This window comes from Solea solea, chromosome 11, assembly GCF_958295425.1.
Source record: "Solea solea chromosome 11, fSolSol10.1, whole genome shotgun sequence".
NCBI classification, from domain to species: domain Eukaryota; kingdom Metazoa; phylum Chordata; class Actinopteri; order Pleuronectiformes; family Soleidae; genus Solea; species Solea solea.
Window position 1 is genome coordinate 20,845,932 of NC_081144.1, and position 24,939 is coordinate 20,870,870.

The 24,939-nt window shown below is 42.8% G+C and overlaps 1 protein-coding gene across 3 annotated transcripts in view; it reads left to right on the top strand.

Annotated features, from left to right (window-relative positions):
* Positions 1–24,939, top strand: part of LOC131468457 (plexin-A1-like) — a 248,997-nt gene that overhangs the window by 150,932 nt on the left and 73,126 nt on the right. For all 3 annotated transcript variants that reach the window (XM_058642727.1, XM_058642730.1, XM_058642728.1), the window contains exons 10-11: positions 12,596–12,796; positions 21,363–21,459. In XM_058642727.1, the coding sequence (XP_058498710.1) occupies positions 12,596–12,796; positions 21,363–21,459 (298 nt within the window). The remainder of the gene's footprint in view (positions 1–12,595; positions 12,797–21,362; positions 21,460–24,939) is intronic.

Sequence of the window (24,939 nt, forward strand, 5' to 3'; positions counted from 1 at the left end):
ATGTTTCTGTCAAGCCACCGCACTACACTGTAGGTCCCACCAGCACAGGTATGCAGCCACGAGCCAACCTCTCAGTGTCACTGCTTGAACCCGGCATTCATCTCATCAGCCATGGCCACATGGCTCTCCCTTTGTGATCACATTCCCCCGCGTGCACGCACTCGTTATTCCCTCAGCAGGTCAGTTAGCAGGAGACAGGCTCCCTCTGGGTGTGTCTCTTTGCTATGTGTGTCAGAGTTGCAGCTCTCCTTCCAGCAGTGCTATAATCAAAGCTGGTACATAGCTCACAGCTCCGAGTCACCCAACTCAGAGACTCTGGGGCTGGAGGAGCAGCCTGCCACTAATAGACTCTGCAGTGTGTGTGTGTGCGTGCATGTGTGTTAATTATTCAAAGTGAATTAAAGCTTAAAGATGCATCTCCAGATGCCTCTCTGATCGCTGGCGTGTTTAATGGAGAGAGACAGATGAGATGGGAAGCGAAAGGTGGAGCATCCACAATAAAACATTAGGGGAGGAGTGAGGCAGTGGCCTAGTTGTTGGAGAAGAAGCAAGCTTGCTAAAACAGCCACGGGTCTCATTTATGAAACTGTACACACACACACACACTGCATACCAAAAAGAGAGGGGGGGGGGGGGGGGTTGTCTATCATCCTGTGCGTCTCCTTTTAAAAAATCTTACTCAGCCTGCAGTTCAGTGCACATTTCACGTGCAGCGGACTGACCAGAAGAAGAGGGCAGTTTGATGAGAGGAGGAGAAGTATGGAGGAGTGGGAGGAATACGTTTACGTATTCAGGAGATGAAAGGATTCTCAAGGGTCGTGACACCACCTCGGCCCCTGTGTCTTCTTATCATCTACTCAATAATTCCATGTCATTTAATGCTATCTGTCCTACTTCCTCTCGCTTAGAAGCTCAACTGCTTACTTTAGAGTTCTAATACTTACTTCTATTTGCAGAACATATATACACATAGGAAATATTCAAATGTCACTAGTGATTAAGTTGCCGAGGATTGAAAGCCACCTTTCATTTTATATCGCACTTCGTAGCTTCTATTTATGGCCTCCCCCATCGCTACATACAAGACGGTAAAGTTAATATTTTTGATTATAAACTGAGCCCAGTGTATGTATATGAATATCAACAGTGCAGCCTGACATGTATACCTTATGAAGTATGTTTTAATTTGAAATCATAATTTGAAACCAATAAATTAAAACCTCATAATTTTCCTCGTCTCACTCTACTCAGGACATAAAGTCGGAAAAAGTAAACGTCAATGTCATGCTATTCTAAGATAATTAGCAAATGGAATCTTCATTACAATATTAAAATGTTAAAAACATTTTTCTATACATATCTACAGTGATGTTTACCCAAATAGTTGTGCAACAGGTGGCAGCAGCACTGAAATATACCTGAAAGTACCTTGAATGCATCAGCAGCAGGCATTTGTTTAGTGGAGTTTGCAGAAGTAATCAAATTTACGAGGTTCATTGGATGCACCTCTGAGCTCAACATGTGGTGGACTCCACTGTCACTAGTTGTCATGCTCTCACTCTTTCATGGATTCAGCAGCAGTCTGCATTGTTTTTGTCTTTGAACAGCTGATTTTGTTTTTAATTAGTGGGAGAAAATCACAAAAGTGGCCCTTAAATGAGCAAATACAGTCATGGACCCTTGATATGTGGTAGGCTTGCTACTAGCCAGCAGTAACCATGGCATCACCCATGATCAGAGCCAGGGTTCGCTAATGCGGAGAGGTGTAGAACGTCCTATAAGAGAGAATCAATCAGCCAAAGTGATTTATTAGTTGACCTGTAATTCTTGTCCGTCATTGTTCTGCCCTTGTTTGTTCAGCCCTTATTTTCCCTACTCTGTAAAGCACCATGGGTACATTGAAGTGTTATTATTATTATTTCTCCTCTCTCTCACCAGTGGCTTAATAAACCTCACTCCCATGTTGCTCGTGTGCCACTCAGGCACATGAGTAATCATATGTGGGAAATTTGTTTTGAAAGAGTTTTGATAGAGTGCAGCGTCTCGGTGGATAAAGGTAATGGCCCTCAACCTGCTGAATGGTGCACTGAGGAGGAGCAGGAGGGGAATGAACCTGGGGTGTCAGTAGTCTTCAGTGTTTTAACAGAGCATCAGCACAAAGGAAAAGAATAATATTTATGAAAATGCAGTCATTAAGGACTGAAATGTAGTGCCAAGTAAAATTGGATGTTTTTTTAAGAACATGACTTTCAATGTACTTTTCTGGAGCCTGGAAGATGCTGCTCGATTGCATCAAAAGCTTTAAAGCTATTTATTATTGTTGTCTTTCTTGTGAGTTCCTTGACTGAAGTGCACAAAGAACAGAAGTGGCCCTAGTATGACATGCTGGTGTTGTCAGTGTTTCTGCTTGTTGACACCTTTGTCTTTAAAGAATGAAATGAATACAACAATGCCCTTGGAAGGGAAGTTTTACCTTTGAGAAGCACAAAGACTTCAAAGCAATGCAAAGAAAAATACAATTTTGCTGTAGTTCGTAGTGAAAAAAACAGCAATAATAACAAAAGTAATAGTAAGTTTTGATACCCAAAGTTAAGGACACATTTTAAAGGTGTCTTTAATATTCAGCCCTGCGGCTGTATCACCTTTGACAGATCCACCAAACAGGAACTGACAGATCTCAAAGGCTGTCGAGGAATGCTGCATTCTCTTTGAAGGAAATTTACATATGAGTCACAGAGAGAGACTTCTGAGCACGCTCCTGGTCTCAGAAAGGTACTCACACTCAACTTCAAGTCAAACCAGTTCAAAGTAAAAATCATTCCAACATGCGTGTGCGTATAAATCCATTTTTTTCCCCCTCCTTCTCGAGCACAATTCACATAATACACGTATAGTAAAAGTAACCGAACGAACCCTTTGTTCTTCTCCACATGTTGTCTATTGATCGATAAATCGTACAAAGTGCAAGCTGCATTTCTGTCGATGAATTTTACTGGCTTCATGTATAACACATGCCGTGGAGGTTCATAGTGTGTCCTTCCATTGTCGGCTGGCTTTGTTGTTGCCGTAGCGCAGCAGCAGTGTGGACTCCTCTCACGCTGAGACACTAGGATTCCATTTGAGCTTTGAAGAGAAAGGTAATAACCTGCTTCGATTGAAATTGTCAAGTAGGACAATTAAGAAATAATCAAACCGGCGACATAAGCTGCAATTAGGTCAAAGTGCTGCTGATGTTTGTGTAAAAATAAACCAACCGTGTCTCACCATCTTCGCAGCAAGCAAAAATAATTTTGCGTTTTATCTGCCGCGCTTCACACGTCTCGCTTCATATCCCCTATAGTCGCGGGCTGCAGAGAGTGGGTGGACACTCCAAAAGGCTTCTAACGTGGTTCAAAGTGTCTTTTATTGAAAAGAGGAACTCGTAGTATGAGTGTGATGGGGGTGCCTGCCCTCCTTCCACCTGAGACTATAGAACTGAGGTTCATTTGAGCAAAATAGATGAAAAGTTTTCTTTTTCAAATGAAGCGTGTGGGGGGGGAGTCAAAAAAATCTCGAACAAAGATGAAACGGGTCTGTCACAAAGAGAAGCGACCGCTTTCAAAAGTTTCCTGCCCTCGTGAATTTTGCATGCTAAGATTCGGTTTTACATGATTTATTGTGAAGTTGTCTGTATTGTGTGTTGCTTAAACTCTTCCAGGCTAAAAAAGATTTCTATACTCTTGCCTTGAGACTAAATGTAGAAAAGAACCCAAATGCATGCAGTCGGTGCATTAATCATGGACTTCCTGACCTTGAAAAACTGGCTGAGTCTCAGGTGGGTCAGAGAAATCTCTTCTTTTTCACTGGGTCATGGTCTAAAATGGGTATTTGGAGTCTGGTTTTGGCTGGTTCCCACATGACAAGGAGCACTTTGTCATTTTCTGCTCACACGGTTTTAACGGAGTTCGTCAAATTGTGGCGCTGCAAGCTGGAGGGAAAAAAGAAAACAGAGGGCTGTTTAGTGAACACATCCGAAATAACTTCTCATTATCTGTCATGTATCTAGTGTGTCACCCACAGGAATACACACAGACTGCGTATCTTTAGAGTCTCATATCGATCCACCAACTGATTCTAATCAGCTACATCCTGCTCTTTGACCGTCCGGACCTGATAGCATCCAGATAGACCCACAATCAGCCTTGGTCATCTGAGATAAGACTCAGTGCACTGCTATTCTAATGGAGACATGTGTGATGAAGAGCTCTGTACAATCTTTTCCCAGCAGTCACAGTTTTTTTATTTTTTTATTTATTTTTTTTTCACAACAGCTTGTTAGCTTGATGGCTTACTATTATGTCGAACTGTTGGGCCAATGCAGGCATTTGAAATTAATTTGTTTAGTTTAATTTTATTCAGTCGGCACAAAATGATGAAATGAGTGTAAACAATATAGACTTAAAAAAATCAATAGTGTATTTGTTTAGTGGGTAAAGAGGGCCTGGGCAGAAAGCCTGCCTATATTCTTCAGTTTAAGCTGCTCTCATTCATAAAGAAAGAACAGAAAACCCTCTTTTAATGGCATTGATTCTTAATCTCACCCCAACAATAGAAACAATTCTCCTCTAAATCAATCAAATCCAATCATAGATCATATTATATATATATATGTATATATGTATTTCTATATACATATACATAGATATGTATATATCTATATATCTATATATATATATATATATATATATATAGATAGATAGATAGATAGATAGATAGATAGATACATACATATATGTGTGTTTTCCTTAATTCTGAACATTAGTTGCTTGATTTTACTATGTAATATTACATTAAAACTCATAGTGTGTGACTCTATATTATTGGAACTGCTATTGACTTTGACGTAGATCCACTTAAATTTATAGAGCAACTTTGTAATCATAGAGATTTTTGTTGATACAGACAATTTTGCAGCAATCACATTGTGTGTAAAACAAAACAAAACAAAAAAAAACCCCGGGGTTTTCTGCTCATATTTAATGAATTTCTGTCAACTGGGTCTCTGGCCCTTCAAACATGACAAAGTAGGCAAGACTGCAAGGTCTATTTTGTACATCGATCCGTCCGACAGTGATCGCAGCCGCTCTGGCAAATGTAAAAAGTAGAACTCTGACTGACACATAGCTGATGGTGATATTTATTCCTCTGCAGCAGCAGTAAACGGGACACGCGGGCCCGCCAATAACTGCTGTGCTCAAACTCAATGTGGTGTTTATAGCTGGCAAACGCTAACATTAACTCTGAGGGCCACGGCTATAAAGATATAACACTCTAGTTAAGTCAGAGTCTGGATGGTCTGTCACTTCTTTCACCTGACTCTTTTAATATCAGATGAAATCACAAGGTCACACCTCCTTCAGTCTGGGTCATCAGGAGATGCCTTTTTTTAATTAAATAAAGAGACATTAAGTCCCATAATGTGGCTCTATACACATATTTAGCTCCCAATAACATCAGTAACACCCGGACAACACAAACACACAAGGTGAAAGCAACAGGTTTATTAGTCGGGGCCAATAAATGACTAAAAATGTGTGTGGTGGTGAATTTCCTCTGGAAATATCCTTGGCACTTTTTACTCCTACACAGCAAACACCTTTCTGCTGAAGTGAACAAAGCTAAGGGGTTTTACGTGGTGGCAAGGTCAGTCTGTATATTAAGTTAAAAGATTCCACACCAGATTAAGTTAGACGAGATAAACTTAGAATTACTCGGAAACAAACCACAGTCCATAAGGTTTCCTTTGTGATACAGTATAGGCCTCTGATTAACATCATTGGCTGTCTGTTGCTTCAAATATGACTCATAAGACCACTCTTGCCTGGGGTGTCCCAGGCTGTTGCGTCTCTGTGCAGCTGTGTAATTCCAGGGAAGAATCCTCCTTTGCACAGAAAGGGATTCACTTTATGGCTCGTTTGGAAATGTATACATTAATCAATGGGGTTTATTTACAAGTAACATTATGCCTGCTAGGTACAGTGCAAATGCCCATTTAACAGCGCACTAAACCTAATTAAGTTTAATGCCTGAGTTTCCTCCAATGAGCCTTTCTCGGAAAAGCCAAGTAGTGCATTCACACCAAATGCTAATTGAAATACACGTGCAATGACATTGAATGCAAAGTTAACGATGTAAACATTGCCTTGTCTTTCTTTGCCTCGCCCAAGCCCGGCAACACCAATGATGCGAATCATTTATATATAATTTCGCTTCATTTGCTCTGTTGGGAAGTTTGAATTAAAGGACAGAACAGGCTAATAGTAGTGAGATCTGGGCACAACTATCATCTCGCAGCCCAAACATGTTGCTCCATGATTTGTGTGAACGCATCATAAGAAAGAAGAGAACTGCATTATTCATATACATACAGTAATACACTGCTCATATCAAACACACTATCCTATAGTACAGCTGCATCTGCTGCAGTGATCGTCATCATCAGTTCATGTCTGGTCCATGTTCACAGCAGTCAGTGCGTGGACAGAGCCTTTTAAGAGTGTTGTCCTGTAGCTGAAAGAGCTCCCCTCCCTTTTGACCTGACTTCACAGACACAGAGAGGGAAAGGGTAGCCAATTTATGAGGAGAGAGAAAGAGAGAGAGGGAGAAAAATGCTCAGGAGGAACGATTACGCTAAATGTGAGGAAGTGTTTCCACAGATCTCGGAGGATACAGCCCTACAGCTTGTCTGTGAGTTGATGGAATGGCGAGATCTACTGGGACTGCTCCCATGAACCATTGCACATAATAGTGGTATTCTCTGGGGTGTGTGTGTGCGTGTGTTACTTTGTGTTTGATCCATCCTTTAAGGGTACGACTATATACGTGTCTAAAATTGAAACATTGCTCATCAGATGACTCCTCTCTCCTGGGAGATGTGCTCATCATATCCCAAGCTTAGCGTGGATATATGTGTGTGTGTGTGCCGGTCGATGGGGTCTCGGCCCTTTCCTTTTCGGAATTGGTTCATTGGACTGTAACGCTAATCCTTGGAGAGCCTCTACGCCGTGGTGACCCCCCTTGACACTCACACCCATAGACAAACACACACAGGCTCCCTCATCCATCATACTTGGAGGATGTCAGTGCCTCAGTGCGGTGGCCTCATGGGTGAACGCCACCAGCCAATCGGGGCTGCCGCCTCATCTCTGACATCACCGTCCACATTGGCGCGGATGTCTCCATCCTGATAAGAAATCATTTGAAGTTTAAAAAAAAACAAAACAGTGTAATCAGGTGATATGATGACTCTAGTTGTGGTGCACCGTGACATGATTTAAGTAAATATTGTGTTCTTTTATATTCTTTCATCCCACACAGAAAACCTCTTACACGTCAGGATAATTAAACTTTGTACACATATTTACGTACACACATTTGTTCTCCTGCCTCCATATATACAGTTGTACTGCATTTCTTGTTCTCAGCAGTGTTGTTGTTGTTGTTGTTGTTTTGATGGCCTGTGCAGTGTCTCCCACCCCTAACGACATAATGATGCAGCGGCCAGTAAAGAGTGAAGGGGATAAGATGAGAGGGAGAAGCAGGGGCTATAAGAGGAGAGGAAAAGTCAATATGAAGATGCTGCTCAGCCTCATAAACAGCTGGAGTTCCTGGCTGCAGGCAGCGTGGTGGTTAAATAAGCAGCAGGTAAAAAACAAGGCGGGAGGGAAGGAGGGAGGATCAGATGAAACAGATTTGGAAGGTGAAAGAATGAGTGAGTGAAAGTGAGAGGGCAGCATAGATGTTAGTTCCCAAATCCTGGGAATAATGACTGTAGTATTCTAACCTTTTTCTTGTTGTTCATATTTCCTGATTTAATATCCGTAATCTACCGCTTTATCCATCACATGACATGGGGCGAAAGGCGGGGTACACATGCAAACTACGTGAAGAAAGCCCCTTGTGTGGACCGCGTTGCTGCAAGGTGACAGTGCTGGCCCCTAATGTTACATCTGATACTAGAGAAAGTGCATCTTTTGCATCTTTTTGTTGTGCTTGTCTTGTTTTAATGAGCAGCCTGTCTCACAAGTGTAAATTATTTACACTGTGTAATACAAAGGCTGTCGGTATAACTTTTTTGGCTCAGCCAATTTCCCAAAAATGTCATTTCCCATTCTCCACCTCACTTTCCTGACATGAATTCTAGCAAATCAGGATACCTTCATGGGTCATGATACAATCTAGTCATATATATATATATATATATATATATATATATGGAAGCTATTGTGTAACTATTGTATAATCATCAGTACAGCAATGAATCCGCATCACATTCAACACTCAACAACTGTCTATGCACAGGTTTGTGTGTACAGACACACAGACGCCCGATGCAGCAGACAAAGACATTTTCGAGTTGCTCGAGAAACGCTCAGGTTTATCTTGGCAGCGTGGAAGGCTAACTTAAAGTATTTCTCACTCTCTCAAGGCTTACCCTCCCAACTTTGATCACAGTTTTCTTGTATTTGGCCCCAAGGCTACTATAAAACACTCCACGGGCCTTAGAGTGCACTAGCTTACTGCACAGAGCCAGAGGGGAAGATTTAGACTGGTGTGTGTGTGTAGTTGAAGTTAGTGTGTCAGAATAGAGCAAATGTGTATGTTTGTAGTTTGTCTATCCACTGTGTTATGTGCATTTTGGGCATATGTATCTAAAGGTGAGATAGTTTGCGTTTGTGTGTGTGTGTGTGTGTGTGTATTGCCCATCGGGGAGGTAGTTTGGAGAGATATAAGTGGTGTGTATGACTCCCGTGTTGCAGCGCTCCACCTCTGCCTCGCTCTGTTGGGATCCTGACCTCCTAGACTCTCATCCCCCACTTTAATAAACGAGTGTATGGCTCCCAAGACCTTGCATCGCCTCCTCATCTCCTCCCCTCCTTCCTTCTCGCTTCACCCCTCCTCACCTCTTCCTTATCCGATGGTTTATGTCAGCTCATCCTCTGCATCACTGTTCATCCCTGACTTACACTGCAGTAAATTCATATCTCAACGAGGTGCTCCTTTGTATGTAGCACATCATTCGGCGCACAACAGTGGCAGACAGCCTCCGCTGGACATCTCTGGTGTTGCGGAGTTATATTAACGCGATGGAAATGGACGCTGAAATGAAAAGTCTGTAAACGAGGCGTTATTAGGAGAGAGAGAGAGAGAGAGGGGTAAAGGGAACTTAAACAAGGTCAAGTGCGAGTGTGAGGATGAAAGAAAAGAGTGGAGTAAAAGTGAGGGATTACAAGAATCCCACAGGTAGAGAGATTGTTGTGATGTATTGTGTGGAACCGCTGTGGTATCTGATGCAGACTCAGCTCCAACACCTGTCACCACTCCTAATGAAACAACTCCCACAATCCTCTGCTCCTGAATCTTTTGTTCTCTCCCCCTTCCTTCCTTTGTGTGTGTGTGTGTGTGTATGAGTGCTTCTCCCTTTTTTTTTTTCCTACATGCGTTTGTGAAATTGTGAGTCTTTGTGTGAAAGCCCATGTGTGGGGAAGCTCTTTGTGTGTGTGTATCATCGTGTTCCTCAGAGAGATTTCATGTTGTGCTTTTTATCCTGACTGATGCATCAGTAATCAGGAACAGACATTAGAGGTGTGCGTGCGTGCGTGTGTGTGTGTGTGTGTGTGTGTGTGTGTGTGTGTATTTTCACACCATTTCAGTCTTTATAATGTCCATTTATTCAGATGCTGCTGTTACCACTTCCTCTCTGGCAACAGTATGCAGGACTGTATGTAGGGTTTGAAAATCTGCTTCCCTTTGTTCACTTTCATCTCTTTTTTTGTCCAATGTGACTGATTAACATACATTAACGGTAACACTTTGAAATAAGGGTACATTAATTAACATTACTGATGTTAATGACACTTAAAAATGATATGTTTTTTAAGTAACTGTAAATACCTTTCTTTAGTTTTTCATTAAAGGTCTCTGTATTTCCCTTTTGTATAATATCACAAAAATAATCATGATTACTACAATAATTAAGCATTACTTAAGCACTTTGCCTTCATTAATGCTCCCTGTGATCTATTGTAGTCTAAAACATATATTCCTTAACCATGTATGAAAGAGATCAGTATAAGCATAACTTAACTATAATTGAGCCTTTGGGAAACCACTTACCACCTAATTTTAATACTTTTTAATGTATTTGTGAAATCTTTGTTAAGCGATAGATGAGACTTCACAATGGAGGGTTGAATGAAGGTTAACATTTATAATGTTATAATGTTTATGAATTTAATAACATTATTAAATTCATGTAGCCTTATTGTACGTGTTAGCAATGTAACCCATCCCCATTACTATACTATTCTAGTAATACAGCGCTGAATGCATATCGGTGAACTATTCCATTAAGATGGCAGTATCCTCCCCCTCCATACATTATCTATACTGCTTATTCTGTAGGGACGCTGCAATAAATCCCACATGACATTGGGTGAGAGGTCGCAACCTATGAGCAATTAAGAGTCTGATCCCTGTACCTGCCTGCCCACGCAGACGCACGGAAAACATGTGAAATCCACACAGAAAGGTCCTGGTCAATCGAGCCAAGAACCGTGTGGCTCTCTCTGTACATTAACTGTTTTATTTTATCTCCTTTGTTATTGGAAAAAGTGCCTTTGAGCCACACAGCGATCCTCAATCCAACTTGATTTGCAACATCGTATAGTCTGACAGCATATACTTCCCCCAGTAACACTGACTTCATCAATGTACAGATCTCCCATCCACTATACAGGAGCTTCTCTTATATTGGTTGAATAAATTTCTTTAAGAGCCACCTACCTGTGGTTTGATTGAGTTCAGTTAACTTCTCTCCAGCTTCTTCTCTTTTACACCTTATGAAATGACGGTGTATATTTTTTTTTTATCTTTTAGATATTTTAATGTAATATTACATGGTCAGCATCTGTGGCATTCTCTTTTGTGGGGACCCAGGTTTTTTTTTTTATATTGACACCATTTTGCAGGTGCGCCTTTGCTGCATCCTGGGCTTAGTGCCACCAAAGGAAACTGTCACTGGTGTTAAGAAATACACACAAGCCAGAGTGTTTTTTTTTTTAGTCCCTGTAGCAGTATGATGGTGCAGTCATAGTGCTGACACAGCACTTTCTGCATTCTGTGACATCCCCTTTTCGAAACTGATATATCAAATTAAAGATGGAAAAAAAAACAAAGGTTGCAAGAGTTGTTCCTGGCATACGGTTATATTTTCCGTATGTCACATTTTGTTCCAATCCAATACGGCATCATATGTGATCTCCTCAGGCTGTTTGAGCGTCTGTGTTACAGTGACGGGAGTTGAGGCGTCGCTTGATGCTATTATGTCCGTACCTCTCCCGTCATTACTGACGCTCCATTACACAATACCTCAGCATCGCAAAAAACTCATATCCAGATCGCTCTGCAGAGCGTGAGCCTGCTGGTACGGTTTAACTTTAGGTCGTCATTCTTGATTAAATAGAACGCAGTTCCCGGTGATTTATCATTGCATGAGTAACCGATCGCTATCCCAGTAGGAAAATTACAGTCTGCTTAATAGCGCTCGGAGTGGAATACGACTTAATTTACAAGTTCTACATTGGTGTTTGTGTGGCCTTGATTGTTTACCGCATCTCCAGATGAGCATCAAACACATATATATATGTAGATTTAACTTATTACAGATTTTATGATCTTGCAGAGGCTCTTAATATTCAATTATGCTGCGGAATCTGTCTTCTATTTGTCAGTCGTGATCTTAATTAGGGTTTCCCGCAAAACAATAATGCTTAAAATCTTAGAGCAGTGATTTGTCATGTAAGTGACGGCCATTATCAGTTAACTGACACTTCAGTCACGCAAGCCGATCGCGTGACAGTCGAGGTAAATAGAGGAGGGCCGAGTATCAACTCCCTCACACAAATATGATGCAATTAAACGTCACTGCATAGCTTGGAATTCAAAGGAACTCGACATCGTGAGCAGTGATGCATCATCTGACAACGGCATGATTTATTTACAGATGAGGAAAAAAAGAGAGAGAAGAAAATCAATTATTTTTACGCCAGTCGATTTGGTGCAAATCTGTGAAAGCCAAATTTTTGGTATTGATTGAAGCTGTCGAGTGGAAGTAGCCTCTCTTATCCTGAGACTGTGGCTGTTTTATAGTTCAGCCTGATTGAATTAGCGTCCGCGCTCCTCGGAGACGCCGCCTTCGTCTCTCATTTTTGTTTCGCGCTGAAAGGAATTACAGCATCCTCAAGTGTAACGCTTTTAGAGACAAAGTGTGCATGAAATCCATAACAGCTTTGTTAATATTTAGAAAAGAGGCTAATTCAAAAATGTTTTGTACCCGGCTGCCGCATTTAATATTCGGTGTTCGATATGTGGAACAAAAGTTGGTCTTCATGACTGTCAATGATGTGAATGTGAAAGTTTTTAGTTTTTTTTTAACTCAATAAAAGAAAAGAATCATTGTTAAAAATTTGATTTTATTTAAACTACTGTGTATCTTGGCGCGTGTCATATCTGCGGCGTCTGAATCTTTTTATTCTTATTTCCCTCATTTCTCCAGGAGTGTCCTCAGATCCTTCCCTCCACCCAAATCTACATCCCCGCTGGAGTCATGAGGCCCATCACACTGCTGGCCCAGAACCTGCCGCAGCCTCAGTCGGGACAGAGGAACTACGAGTGCATCTTTCACATCCAGGGCAACACACACAGTGTCCCGGCTCTGAGGTTCAACAGCACCAGCATACAGTGTCAGAAGACCACGGTAAGACTAGCGCGAGCGCATCGAGGTGACAAACCTCAGCAGTGTCTCTTAACCCGATAATTGTGAGTTGGTTTATTGAATAAGGGGCTTGTTATTGACTGATTACCACCTCGGCCAATCCTAATCAACTTCTTCACTGCGCTCACCAACCCCTGCTTTTAAATCTGTCAGCAGCAGCTCCATTTCAGGACAGCCATACTGGTTTAACCATTAGGGAGGCTTTACAGCTGGTTAGCTTCAATGTGAGACAGAGGTAGCGGCGGTAATAGACTGGCGTGGTAAGGACTTAGCCACAGGGACCGACTGTCGCAAAGCTGCAGTCTCCTCATTCGCCGCCTCTAATCCTCCACTCAAACTGTCCCCACTAATGGGGAGCAACAATTTCAGCAATGTTAATTTCCTCAGCTCCAATCAGGTCACGAGACGGAGGGGAGGCATTTTAATGACACCAATTATGACTTACTTAACGAGACATATGATTAACATGAGAGCCACGCACCGCGGCACCCCCTCACAGTGATAGGTCCACTCGCGAGCGGGTTGCAGTTGAAAGGCAGCGGGAGTCAGCGCGTGTGGCCTTTTTCCTCCAGCCCTGTCACACACTTGTCACGGGCTGCGGGTCATTTAGCCGGCTGCCGCGTTGCCACTGAGCTCAGAGCGCGTCGCTGATTCGTGGCTACTCGCTGCGTTTGAACCGCTACCCACTCTCACCCACTCTCGCCCCCACAAAGGCAACGATTGAGCTCTTGTGACACTGGAAGTCGCTCTGCCTCTGATTTCAGATGGCGACAAGGGGAAAAAAGTTCCAAGAGACGGGAGTAAAGTTGTATTTTTTTGTACATCATAATGATGGCTCCTGGAGTTCTTTTGTGCTTAGGAAATGTAAATTATGCATATTAGGCAACATGTGTGACAGTAATTGCCTCATGTAAATCAGTTCTATTAATTTGATTTGGTTGTTATTGCATGTGTTAGTCACATTTTACTCCGTCACACGACCTCTTGAAGGCCTATTTAAAAGTGTGAGCTGCAACAAAAAAGTAATTTTTGGAAACATCAGTGTCGTCTTTAACTATTGAATTTGTTTCATGTGAGCTCAGACGCAAGCAAGTCATTGCTTCAATTACTGGCATTATTGACCTCTAAAAGGTCTTTAAGCTTCTAAAAATGGAGACAAACTATTGGAAACCGCAGCTGTTGGTTAGTTACTTCCATTCAGCCTCTGTTGGTCTATTACATTGTTCTGAAGAACTCCCACGCCTCGAAAACACCCGCACTTACCCGGGGAAGAAGCAGGTTGCATCCCCAGTGTTTGATGTGCACACACACACACAAACTCACTCATTACTACTGAGACCTTTCTCAGCAAATCTCTGGTAACCTGGAAAAAATGGATAAACACACGTATGGACAAACGTTTAATGCTTTGTATGGTGCATGTTTTGTAAAGTCAGATAAAGAAAGAGGGGGAAAAAACGCAGTGAATTTACAAACCTAGAAACTATTGTGTGTGTGTGTCTAGAACCATTCACATGGCGCTGTGAGGGAGTAATCTTCCGTCTCTCTCCACGCCCCCGCCTCTCTCCTCGTCAGGTGGGACTGTGATAGGATCCAATTAAGGGAGCTGTAGATAAAATGATGATGAATTGCAGTGGTGTGGTCGACTGATGGACACACACACAGACACCGGGCAAACCACTAAAACACACAAGAGGGGCCCGAGACAATGTCGATGCAACAAAGAGCGTGATGGAGGACATAAAGGGAGGAAAGAGAGAACGTGAAGAATGTGTGGAACAGAGACAGACTGCCGGGGTCGAGGTGCTCGACAGACGACGAGAGAGGAAGTAAACAAATGGGGTAGAAACAGATGGAGAGAGAGAGGGAGAGAGAGAATGTACGTGGAATATAAAAGACGCGTACGTCCAAGGAAGTGATGCGGCGAGAGAAGGAAGTCGTGATCCGTGCAGAAGTGAAAGGGAGACTAGATTAACGAGAACAGCAGAGGGTGAAAGGACAGTTTGGGACAAGAGGGGGAGGAGTTACAAAGTAGTTGTGCAGGTGAACGGAACAGTGTCGTCAGGTCGTGTATCAACGCAGACTAAATGTGTTATAAAAACATTATAAAATCATTATTATGGTATGTTTGAAAACTGTCACATCACACCAGCCTTGACCGGACATTACCCAGACTCGGGAAGAGGAAGCTATCAGAGATAAAATTTGGATATACATATTTAAACATGCAGCTGCTCCACGTAACCTCTACAAATCTTTAAGATTGCATTGGATGTTTGAAAACAGCTATTAACATGTATATATATGTGAAAGTCACAGTCTTCCATGGAAAGAAGAAGCAACATTTGTTTTTTTGGGGTCCATCAGGGGGTTTAATAATAGAAAAAAATGCCCAGCTGTGGACATTAAACCCCAAACAATAAAGTGGAAGATGATTGGATATAACAAAGACGCGGCTGCATCATTTTTTTCTGCCGCTAAAACACTTTTTATATCATTTTTAATAATTGAAATCTTGACGCCATGGTGTTTTTTATTTGCCTTCACTAGTAATTACTTTTTCATATATAATAATTAGGTGGAGGGTGTTTTTCTTTTTCTTTTTTTACGGAACGATGGCAGCAAAGGAGTGAAAGCAATGCCTGCACACATACAGTAGAAGAATCATCAATGATTGAGGGGCTGCACACTGGTAACCATTGTATTCAGTATTCTCAGCAGGCGAGTGTGTGTTGGTATCACAGCTGGCTGCGACGGGGACAGTAGAGTGTAATAAATCACAGGGAAAATTAGCCAGCAGTAGATGTACACTCATCCATTCAATCTTACTGTCTCTTTGTGCATTATTTAGCCCCATGCAAACACTGAAACATTGAACTTGCATACGCAAATACTCCAGGGACCCAAAGTGTGCATGAATGCACCGCGGGATGCTCGCGGGAAAAACGCACACTGGCAGACACGCACACACATGTAGAAATGCACAGATATATGCAAGCTGTGTGGATTCCCACTGGTTTGTTTCACGGGCAAACACACACACACACACACACACACACACCCTCCCTGGGGGTTTGGAAGCCCAACGTGAAGCAGACATATGGAGATTCTCCACATGATCTTCTTCCTAATCATGTGGAGCAGACGGAGACTGTAGCATCAGCAGCAACCGGCAACCTGCTTTACATGATTTATTGCACTGACACACACGCGCTATCAAAGGCTGCACCGAGCATGTGTGAGAGTGCATATGTGTGCACGCGCGCGTTCATACCCGCCCCTCTAAATCCATTGAGTTTGGCACAGTAAATACCAGGAGGGTGACAGACTGTTTGTGTTTTTGTGTGTTCGCTCTTCACTCGTCTAGACTTTCACTAACTTCCACAAAATGTGCTCCAAATATAACACACGTGGTATTTTCTGCACATGCAAATGACACGTATTTTACGAGTGATCTTGCTTTGTCAAGTGAAACATACGGCAATCGACTTCATGAAGGGGGAGATCAAGCTGAATATAGACAAAAGGTTAACAAAGACTGGGGCTGCTTGTATCTTTCACCGTGATGAATAAAAGTCCTGCATTTACGAGCAAACAAAACACATGAAAGTTAAAGTCATTGTACAGGAATTATAAGTAGTAGTTCATATGATCATTATCGCTAAGGCGTTTGTAGCAAGTAAAGTTATTAAACGGAGCCGTTTCATTAATGAACTCAAATGAATGGAAGTGAAACGGGGGGCTTGTGTGCGCGGTGTATTTTTAACACGCGGTATCCTTCAGCGTATCCTTCAACATGACTAATTACACGAGTGTGACCCGAACATGGACGCGCACACGCACGTGTACGCACCCGCACATGGACGCGCACACGCACGTGTACGCACACCCACCCGCTCCTTTTTTTCCCGTCCTCTCATCAGCCAGCTGCTCTGTTTTGTTAACATTGGCAGTTTTTAGTTCACTCACACATTGAAACATGTGCACGCGCGCGCACACACACACACACACACTAGCCATATCTGTGCACACAGTCCATGGAGACATGCAATCCATGGAGACGATTCATGTAGCAGGAGAATAAACGAGTGCAGAAGCAGATAACGAATGAACCCGAGCCAGACTGGTGTGTTACTGTAATGAGGCCAGGGATGGCTTTGTGCTCACCTTGTACTTTTTTACACCTCCTCCTCTTCCCTCTCTTTTTTCCCTCCTCTTGTCACCTTCCCTCCCTCCCTTGTCCCCTCTCAATGCCCTTTCTCCCCTCTATACTCTCCTCTCCCTTATCTCCTCCTTGTTTAAACTGCACTTCTTCTACTCTTTTTCATCCCATATGTCCCTCTTTTCTATCCCTCCTCCAGCTCTTTTCCTCTTATTGTCATCCTTTACTGCCTCGTCTCGTTCTCCTCCTTGCCCTCTGTTGCTTGTCCTAATCGCCTCTCCTCCTTTCCTAATTCCCATCCTCTTACCATTTTCCACTTATCTTCTCTTTAGCTGTCCTCCACTTAAACCTCGTTCCCACCGGTCAAAAAAAGAAAAAAACATTTCATTTTGAGTTTTTCTTTACCAGTGGGAATGTGTTTAATCGCCATTCACTCCCAGGTGAAATCACTCTGTAATGCATTTGTTTTTTTATTCCATGCGACATTAGTTGGAACACGAGTCGTGGCTGAAGCTATTCATATTCCTGGGGTTCTGCCCCGCACAGTGCTAAGACACACATAGTCATATAAAATAATTCACTCACCGCTGAGTGAAGGGAACGAGGGATTAAAGAAGAGCTCTGACCTCTGTTGTGTTATTCGCTCAACTCGTTTTGTTTCCGTCGCGTTTGCAACGTCACATTTCATGCAAAACCCTGCATATACCTGCTAATTTTTTCATGAAAGACGTGTTACATTTACCATCCTCTTCTCTCCTCTCGCCTCCCTGGAGGGGTGGGGGGGGGGGGCGCACACTCTGAGTTGGCTCAGGTAGATTAATTACATGCAGTGACATGGAGAAGTTGGCCAGAGGCTTCAGTAATGAGTCTGATTACTCATCTCCAGCAGCTCAGGGCGCTCAGGGGAGGGAAGTCAGGACAGCAGGCCAGCAGAGAGGCCTCTCAGTCGGGGAAGAGCAACCTCCACCTACTGGGCTCCACCGATGAAGAGTTATAAACGGACACTGTTGCCACCACTTTAACATCAAAGCTGTGGAAAAAGTTGAAAACACGCTGCGAGTCAACAGCTGCTGATGCACCTAACAGAATCAGAGATAATAGTTTATAGAGGACAAAGCCAGCGTCCCACTACATCTATACAGCTATACCTCTAGCTATAATCAGTTATAGCTAGAGGTTAAAAAAAATAAATAAATAAGAGACAAACTGTAGGCCAGCAAGACAAGAATCCAAACATCTAATCTCCAGTAGACCAAAAGAATGCTCAGTATGGAAGAAATCCTTAATGGAGGCCAAGAAGGTAACCCAGAGAGGGATGGCTGAGAGACAAACAAATATAATTGCTGGCAGGAAATGTGGAAAACATAAGCCCAGCTAATAAATCATAAAAAAAAGACAGCTACAGTCCCTCATTAAGCCCTAAGAGAGACTGTTTTTGTTGTTCTGAGAGAGGTGATGTTAGTGAAAGCCTTCAACTGTTCCCAACCCGTGAGTGAAAACAAGAACAAGGTGAATCAGCTTGATTACACGCGTTTCATTTCAACGGATTGACTGAGCCGCGCTCTTCCCCGTTCTCTCGTATTCACACACAAATTATCTGAGTGAACGACTGGGAGCAGCCTCGAGACGGGACTTTCAGATTTGAACTTGTCTAGTTTTCCCATGTTATTGTGGTATTTATCAAATGGTTTACAGAAACTATGTAAGGTGACATATTTTTAGGCATTCTACAAGAGTGATAGATTGCCTTCATTTTGTTCTCCGTGTGTAACCACACGGAGAACAAAATGAAGGCAATCTGGATTGTTACCCTACTTTAACAGCCTTGTTGGGTGGAGATTGGGGGAGTGTCAGGGGTGAGTTTTTAACTCCAGTGAGGATAAAGTGGTAGACAATGGATGGATGTGTATGGTAGTGATAATAGTACTCCAAACCTGTAGGGGGAGCTCTGTAGAGAGAGAGAAATAGGGCAAAAAAAGCGACCGGACATGCAAAGTTCGGCTTTAAAAAGTAAGTGTAGGTTATGGCAATAGGACTGTAATTATTACCTCAAAGTATGTCATTTTCCAAAGATAACTGTCTACTTTTGGAATAAAGCTCAAATGTCTCATTTTAGCCTCGTTCACACAATTTCCATCTTGATTTGACTGTTGCTAATGAGTTTTCCAACATGCTGACAAAAGCAACCGGCGACTGATTGGTAGTTGATCGGCAAATACGATGTGGGAGCTTTTTTTTAAAGACGCGTCTCTGGAGGCTTTCTTCCCCCCCATGCATTGCAGATTTCAGTTCCGATTTCCAGGCCCAAATTAGTTCGGAGTCTGCGGCAACAACCAATCAGAGACAAGGACACAGGGTGAGAGGGATACAACACTGGTCACGCTGGAAACCAGGAGACAAGAAAGGAAATAAAATCCTGATACTTGACATAATAGTCTGCGTTCTTCTCCTGGCGGAAGTTAGCAAGTTGTGTAACCAACTTGCTGGACATAGAATTCACAGCGTATGTCCACGGTAGCCTGAGAAATGGACAATAAAGTGTATATCAAATTGTGTTTGATATTATTTTATTGAGGAGACGGATCGGCTGTGGCCACAGAGAGGCCAATGCATTGTTTATGAAAACGAAAAGGTTGACTACATCTAGCGTTTGGTGCAATCCATTCGTCTTCATCTCATAAGAAAATCATTTTGAAATTTTAGTGGTCACGGAAGAGTAATACCTGGGGACCGACGAGACTGGTGTGATCCATTATTAATTAACGCTATGTGACTTTACTTACATTCAGAGTCACCAGAGAATGAATCTTACTCACACTGACTTTCCCCTGACTTCCCCTGAACCTGCCTGCGACTCCTCTCTTACTCTCAAGTTTCCCGTGGGAAGTGAATCAGACAACGGGCGATGCCCGGTGTCGCGGTGTCACAGTGTGGTTTGTGTCGGCGTTTGGAACCATGTGACCGTCTGAATAAGGCATGATGTGGCGGGCAGCGGGGTGGGCAGCGGCTGACAAGAGAACAAGCTCGCCCAGTGTTTTGGTGACGGCAAACAAGTCCAAAGCCTTAAAGTTTAATGGGGGCCAAGCCGCAGAGCAAGGATGGGGGGGGGGGGGGGGGGGCGGCGGTGTGGGCATGAGTGTGTGTGGGGGTCCTGTGGTTTCTCGCCGCTGTACACAGACCTTGAGCCAGTGGGACATAATGGCGATGCTAATAAAATCAACAGCTGACCTCATGTGTGATGGATTTTGGATCACACTGAACTGGTGGGAAGGAATTAAGGCCAATCAGCCTTTTCTTTGTGGTGCAGAGAGTGTCTTGGTTGAATCCCTCTGCTCTGGGGCTGCTGCTGACCTCCGAGAATCCTGTGGTTTCAGTGGCCTGCTCTCCTCTCAGCTTCTCACTGTCTCAGCAGACATCCAGACTTCCCACACTGTGCCTGTTTACAGTGACTCCACCCCCCCCCCCCCCCCCCCCCTCTCTGTCCTCTTATTCTTCTTTGCCCTCTCCTGGAGTCTGAACCAACACCATTACAGATCATGACAGTGACATCGTAACAGATCAGGGTGATTTTTGTCATGCTTATGTAAGATGGTAAAAGCTATAAGCAGGTAAAGTTCTATATAGATCTTGGAAGTGTTGTGGAAGCCTTGGTGAAGGTCTGTGCTCTCAAGTTGTCCCATAACAAAAAAGTATCTTTGCCTTCTAAGAGATAGATTCACGTTTCCTCTTCAGTCCTTGATATGTTGCTATCTTATAGCCATGATACCGTGGATCGGAGTTGAGTTGAGGAAAGTTTTGACTCTCTCATGTGTCTACTCTCAGGCCTCGTTGCACATATGGGATGGTCGAACCGTGTCTCCCAAATCCAATGTGTCAGGGAGCAAATTGGAAATGCCAATTTCACTTTGCACCGCTCCGTATCTTATCTCTCCCTTTCCCACCCTCATCCCTCCACTTAGCTCATGTGTAAATGAATAAGGTCCTCTCGCACGTCTGCCAGTGTCCGATTCCTGTCTGCTTTCACTCTTCTCCTCCTCCTCCTCCGCCACTTCCTGTGTCTTCTCCTAATCCTCCCCCCCTTCCATTTTCCTCTCATCACCTGTCCTTCCTCTCCCTCCATCCATCTCCTCCTCCTCCTCCTCCCTCTTCATTCATTCATGCCCATTCAACTGTTACCCATCTGTTATTTCTCTAAAATATGTGCAGTGTTTTTTTTGTGTGTGGTGAATATGGATTTATCCGCGCATTTCTCGCTCGGGCTGCGTCGCTGTCTGCAATGACCAAGCAGCAGTGAATCACTATGCAAATGAAGCAATGTCTCACACAAGTCCTTCATAAATCAAAACACTCTCTCTCTCTCTCCTTCTGTTTCTCCGTATCTCTCAGTACGACTACGAGGGCGGCGACATCAGCGACCTGCCCGTCGACCTCTCCGTGGTGTGGAACGGCAACTTCGTCATCGACAACCCCTTCAACATTCAAGGTGGGACAAAAAAAACGCAGACGGTCCGTGCTTGTTTATCCGTTAATGATTTCCCGTGAAGCAGCAACAATGCTGCACACACTCTTCCCCCCCCCTTCATGGGAAACATGTAATTTCATTTTTGACAGGCTTCAGAGAGGAAGGTGAAAGTGGACCACTCGTTTAGAAATTAAAAAATATACAAAAAACACACACACACACACACTCTCGTCTCAGGGGGCAGAGGGAGTGATTGATGGAAACCCATGATAAACAAACATCCAACACAGAAATTAATAGGGAGGGATGTTCGAGAGGAAAATGAACAAATGTAGAAAGTAAACGGGAGAAGCGGGAGAGAGAGATGGGTGGATGACAGGATGATAAATGCACCGTGTAATGGCGAGGGGGGTAGAGAAAGGAATTGATAAAGAAAAACAGAAAGCGACATGGAGGGATGGCATTTATTATTTTTAATCGCTATTTGTGCATGAAGTGGAAAACAATTTCCAATTCTGAATTCTTTATCAAGTGTAATATATTGGGGCGGAGGAGGCTAATGATTTCAGACGTCCCATTACGTAAGATAATATAAGTGTCATGAAGTCTTTGGCTCTGAACTTACACATGGAGAGTCGGATGAACTAATCCTCCCCTCACCGTTCGCTTTGCATTTCCGTCTTAAAAAGGCACATGTGCACATTTTAATCTCGCATCCTTTTCGTTGTATCTAACCTAATTTTGATAAATGTCACTCAAGCGGTTCGTTTTGCAGATTGCACCGGGAAATGAGTTGCTTATCGGTCACGACCTAATTCTTCTGCCGGTGTCATTTTTTATTTTAAATGTGCTCCTTTAGGCTTTTTCTCTCATTACCTTCTGCCGCTGTCACAGCCAAATAAATAATCCCATTTCAATTAATCAAGTCAATTGATCACTTTCTGTGGGTTTGATGACTGTTCAGTGAATCAGTATTCACTGTTCAACAAAGGCTGATCTCGAGTGAGTCATTTATTCGGCACTTTTTATCTGTGTTTATTTAATGAGTCATGTAATTATGCAGGACGCGCTTTAACATTTATGTGTTTAATGGAACATTTGAAGCCAGAAACATATTCAGATATAATGATACTTTTGCGTTAATGAGGTTAAATTGCTAACGGTTCAGTGCATTTGCCTCACATTCACCCAGCATAAAAAAAGTTTCTTTAAACTTTAGAACGAGTGAGCGGAAATCACGGCAAGTCTCTTATTTCCGTGCAACTTGTTTATAGCTTCTTTAAACTGACGGTGCAGAATGTCCATTTACCACACCAGACTTCAGTATCTCAAAGATCGTTTCGTATCGACTTCTCTCGAGTGCAGTGAGCATCTAACTTTATGCATTATCATTTGGCCGATCTGTTAAATCCTGTCTGGTGCTTTGGTTTTGAGTTTTTACTGACAGAAATTAAATATGCTTCTGTATATGTATATTTGTATATGTGTAGAAGTGCTTAAAATGAGCCTTTACTTACATGAGACTCTACTTTAGGGAAGTGCCTCGCTGTATTTTATCACAGCTATAGAAACTGCAGTCACATGATGCCGTATGAAACAGACTATAGGTTTGATTATATTATTGGTTATACATAAACCAGAAATACTGATGATCCAAAATAGCGGAATTCTTCCCAACTATCTCTTATAATAAGCCGAATATAATATGTGCATAGTCTATAATTCCCCAGATTTCTACAGTAAAGGTAATATTGAGGGCTTCACATCTGACAGGGTGGTGTTAACTCGGCTCGTCTGCGACGCTGCCTGGGAACACTCGCCACCGAGAAAGTCAAATACTGCTCCCTTATTAATATTCATAATAACAGGGACCATTAGATTCACCTGCTCAACTGCTCGTTAACACAAATATCTCAACAGCCAATCACACGGCGGCAACTCAGTGCATTAACGCCTGGAGACGTGGTCAACACAAGCTGTTGATGAAAAGATGGCTTTGTGTAATCCAGTGGTTGTGGAGGCACCAGCCACTTTATTAGGTACACACAACGCCTAATAACATGGCACCTGTTGGTTGTGTGCGTACAGAGAAGATTTTTTTCTTTCCACTTTTCGGTTGTAACAAGTAGTTATTTGAGGTGCAGTTGCCTTTTTATTATTACTAACCAGCCTGGCCATTCCCCCTCTGACCTCTGCTTCCCCCCCCCATCTCTCTCTTCCCTTGTCTTTTTTGGACCAACCTCCCCGTTCCGATACATGGTTTGAACTTAAAACAGCTTGCGTTGACCACATCTACACGAGTTGCCGTCATGTGATTGGCTGATTCGATATTTGTGTTAACAAGCAGCTGAACGGGTGTATAGTCTAGTATATTTGACTTCCTATGTGGTGAGTGTTCATCAAAAGTACCCAAAGACAGGTTTGTGGAACAGGTGCATGGATCAAAAACATTAGCACTATAGACATACAGTATATCTCTGTTCTTCAGTCTGGCAGAACACCCATTAAGATGGTGTATTCAATGGACTGCTTAGTGTTGAAGGTCTAAAACTCTTTAGAAAACATGCATTATACAACCGTCCGCACTCATAAATCTCATAAAGACCCTCTCCTCCTTTTCTCCTCCCTTTTGTCTCCAGCCTCTTTTAATCCCTCCAAGCTCCGTCTTCCTCCTTTTCTCCCTCGATTGGAGCTGCATTATCCGTCTGAGGCGAGAGCCGCTCAGCGCCGCTCACCCAGTCTCGCCCCGGTGTAAAGTGGAGATGTTAATGTTAATTAAATCATTCATTTGGTTCAGATTAATTAGCATTGCGCTACTTTTAAGCTGAGCTGCGGCTAATCAGATTAGGGCGAGCGAAGGGCCGCGGCGGGCAGACGGATCCGAAAAAAGCTGGCTTTGAAGTCCAGCCGCCGTATGTCTGCCGGGGAGGAGGGAAACCTTGTATGCCCTGTTGCACTGATGGATTTTTTTTTTTTTTACCTTGGTTTTTCCACTTTGGTTAATTTCAAATTTGTTTTACTGGTGTGACGGCGGAAAAGGAAAAAAGAAAAAAACACCTGCCTGCAGTTTAGGCAACAGAGATTCAACGGGGGACAATTATGATGCAGATTAACAGACGACAAACGGTATCAAAACAAAAATCAAAAGAAGTTTAACATTCACCGTTTCAGTTTGCTATCTCGTTTGCATATGCTTTCCTCTCCTCTGTTTGTTTTCCAGATTGTTCTTCTCCTCCTCTCTGTTTCCTCTGATTCTCTCGCCCTCGCGGGGCTTCATTCACCATCTTTAAATTCAGAACAATTCGTGTTGCTGTTTTGTTAACAAGCACAGCTAAAAATGATCCTCCCCCTCTTCCCTGTTTTCTTTCATCTCCCTCTCCTCTCATTTCTCTGATGTTTGAGTTTTTAATTATTATATATACATATATATATATATGTATATATATATATATATATATATATATATATATAAATATAAATACATATATGTGTGTGTTTTCA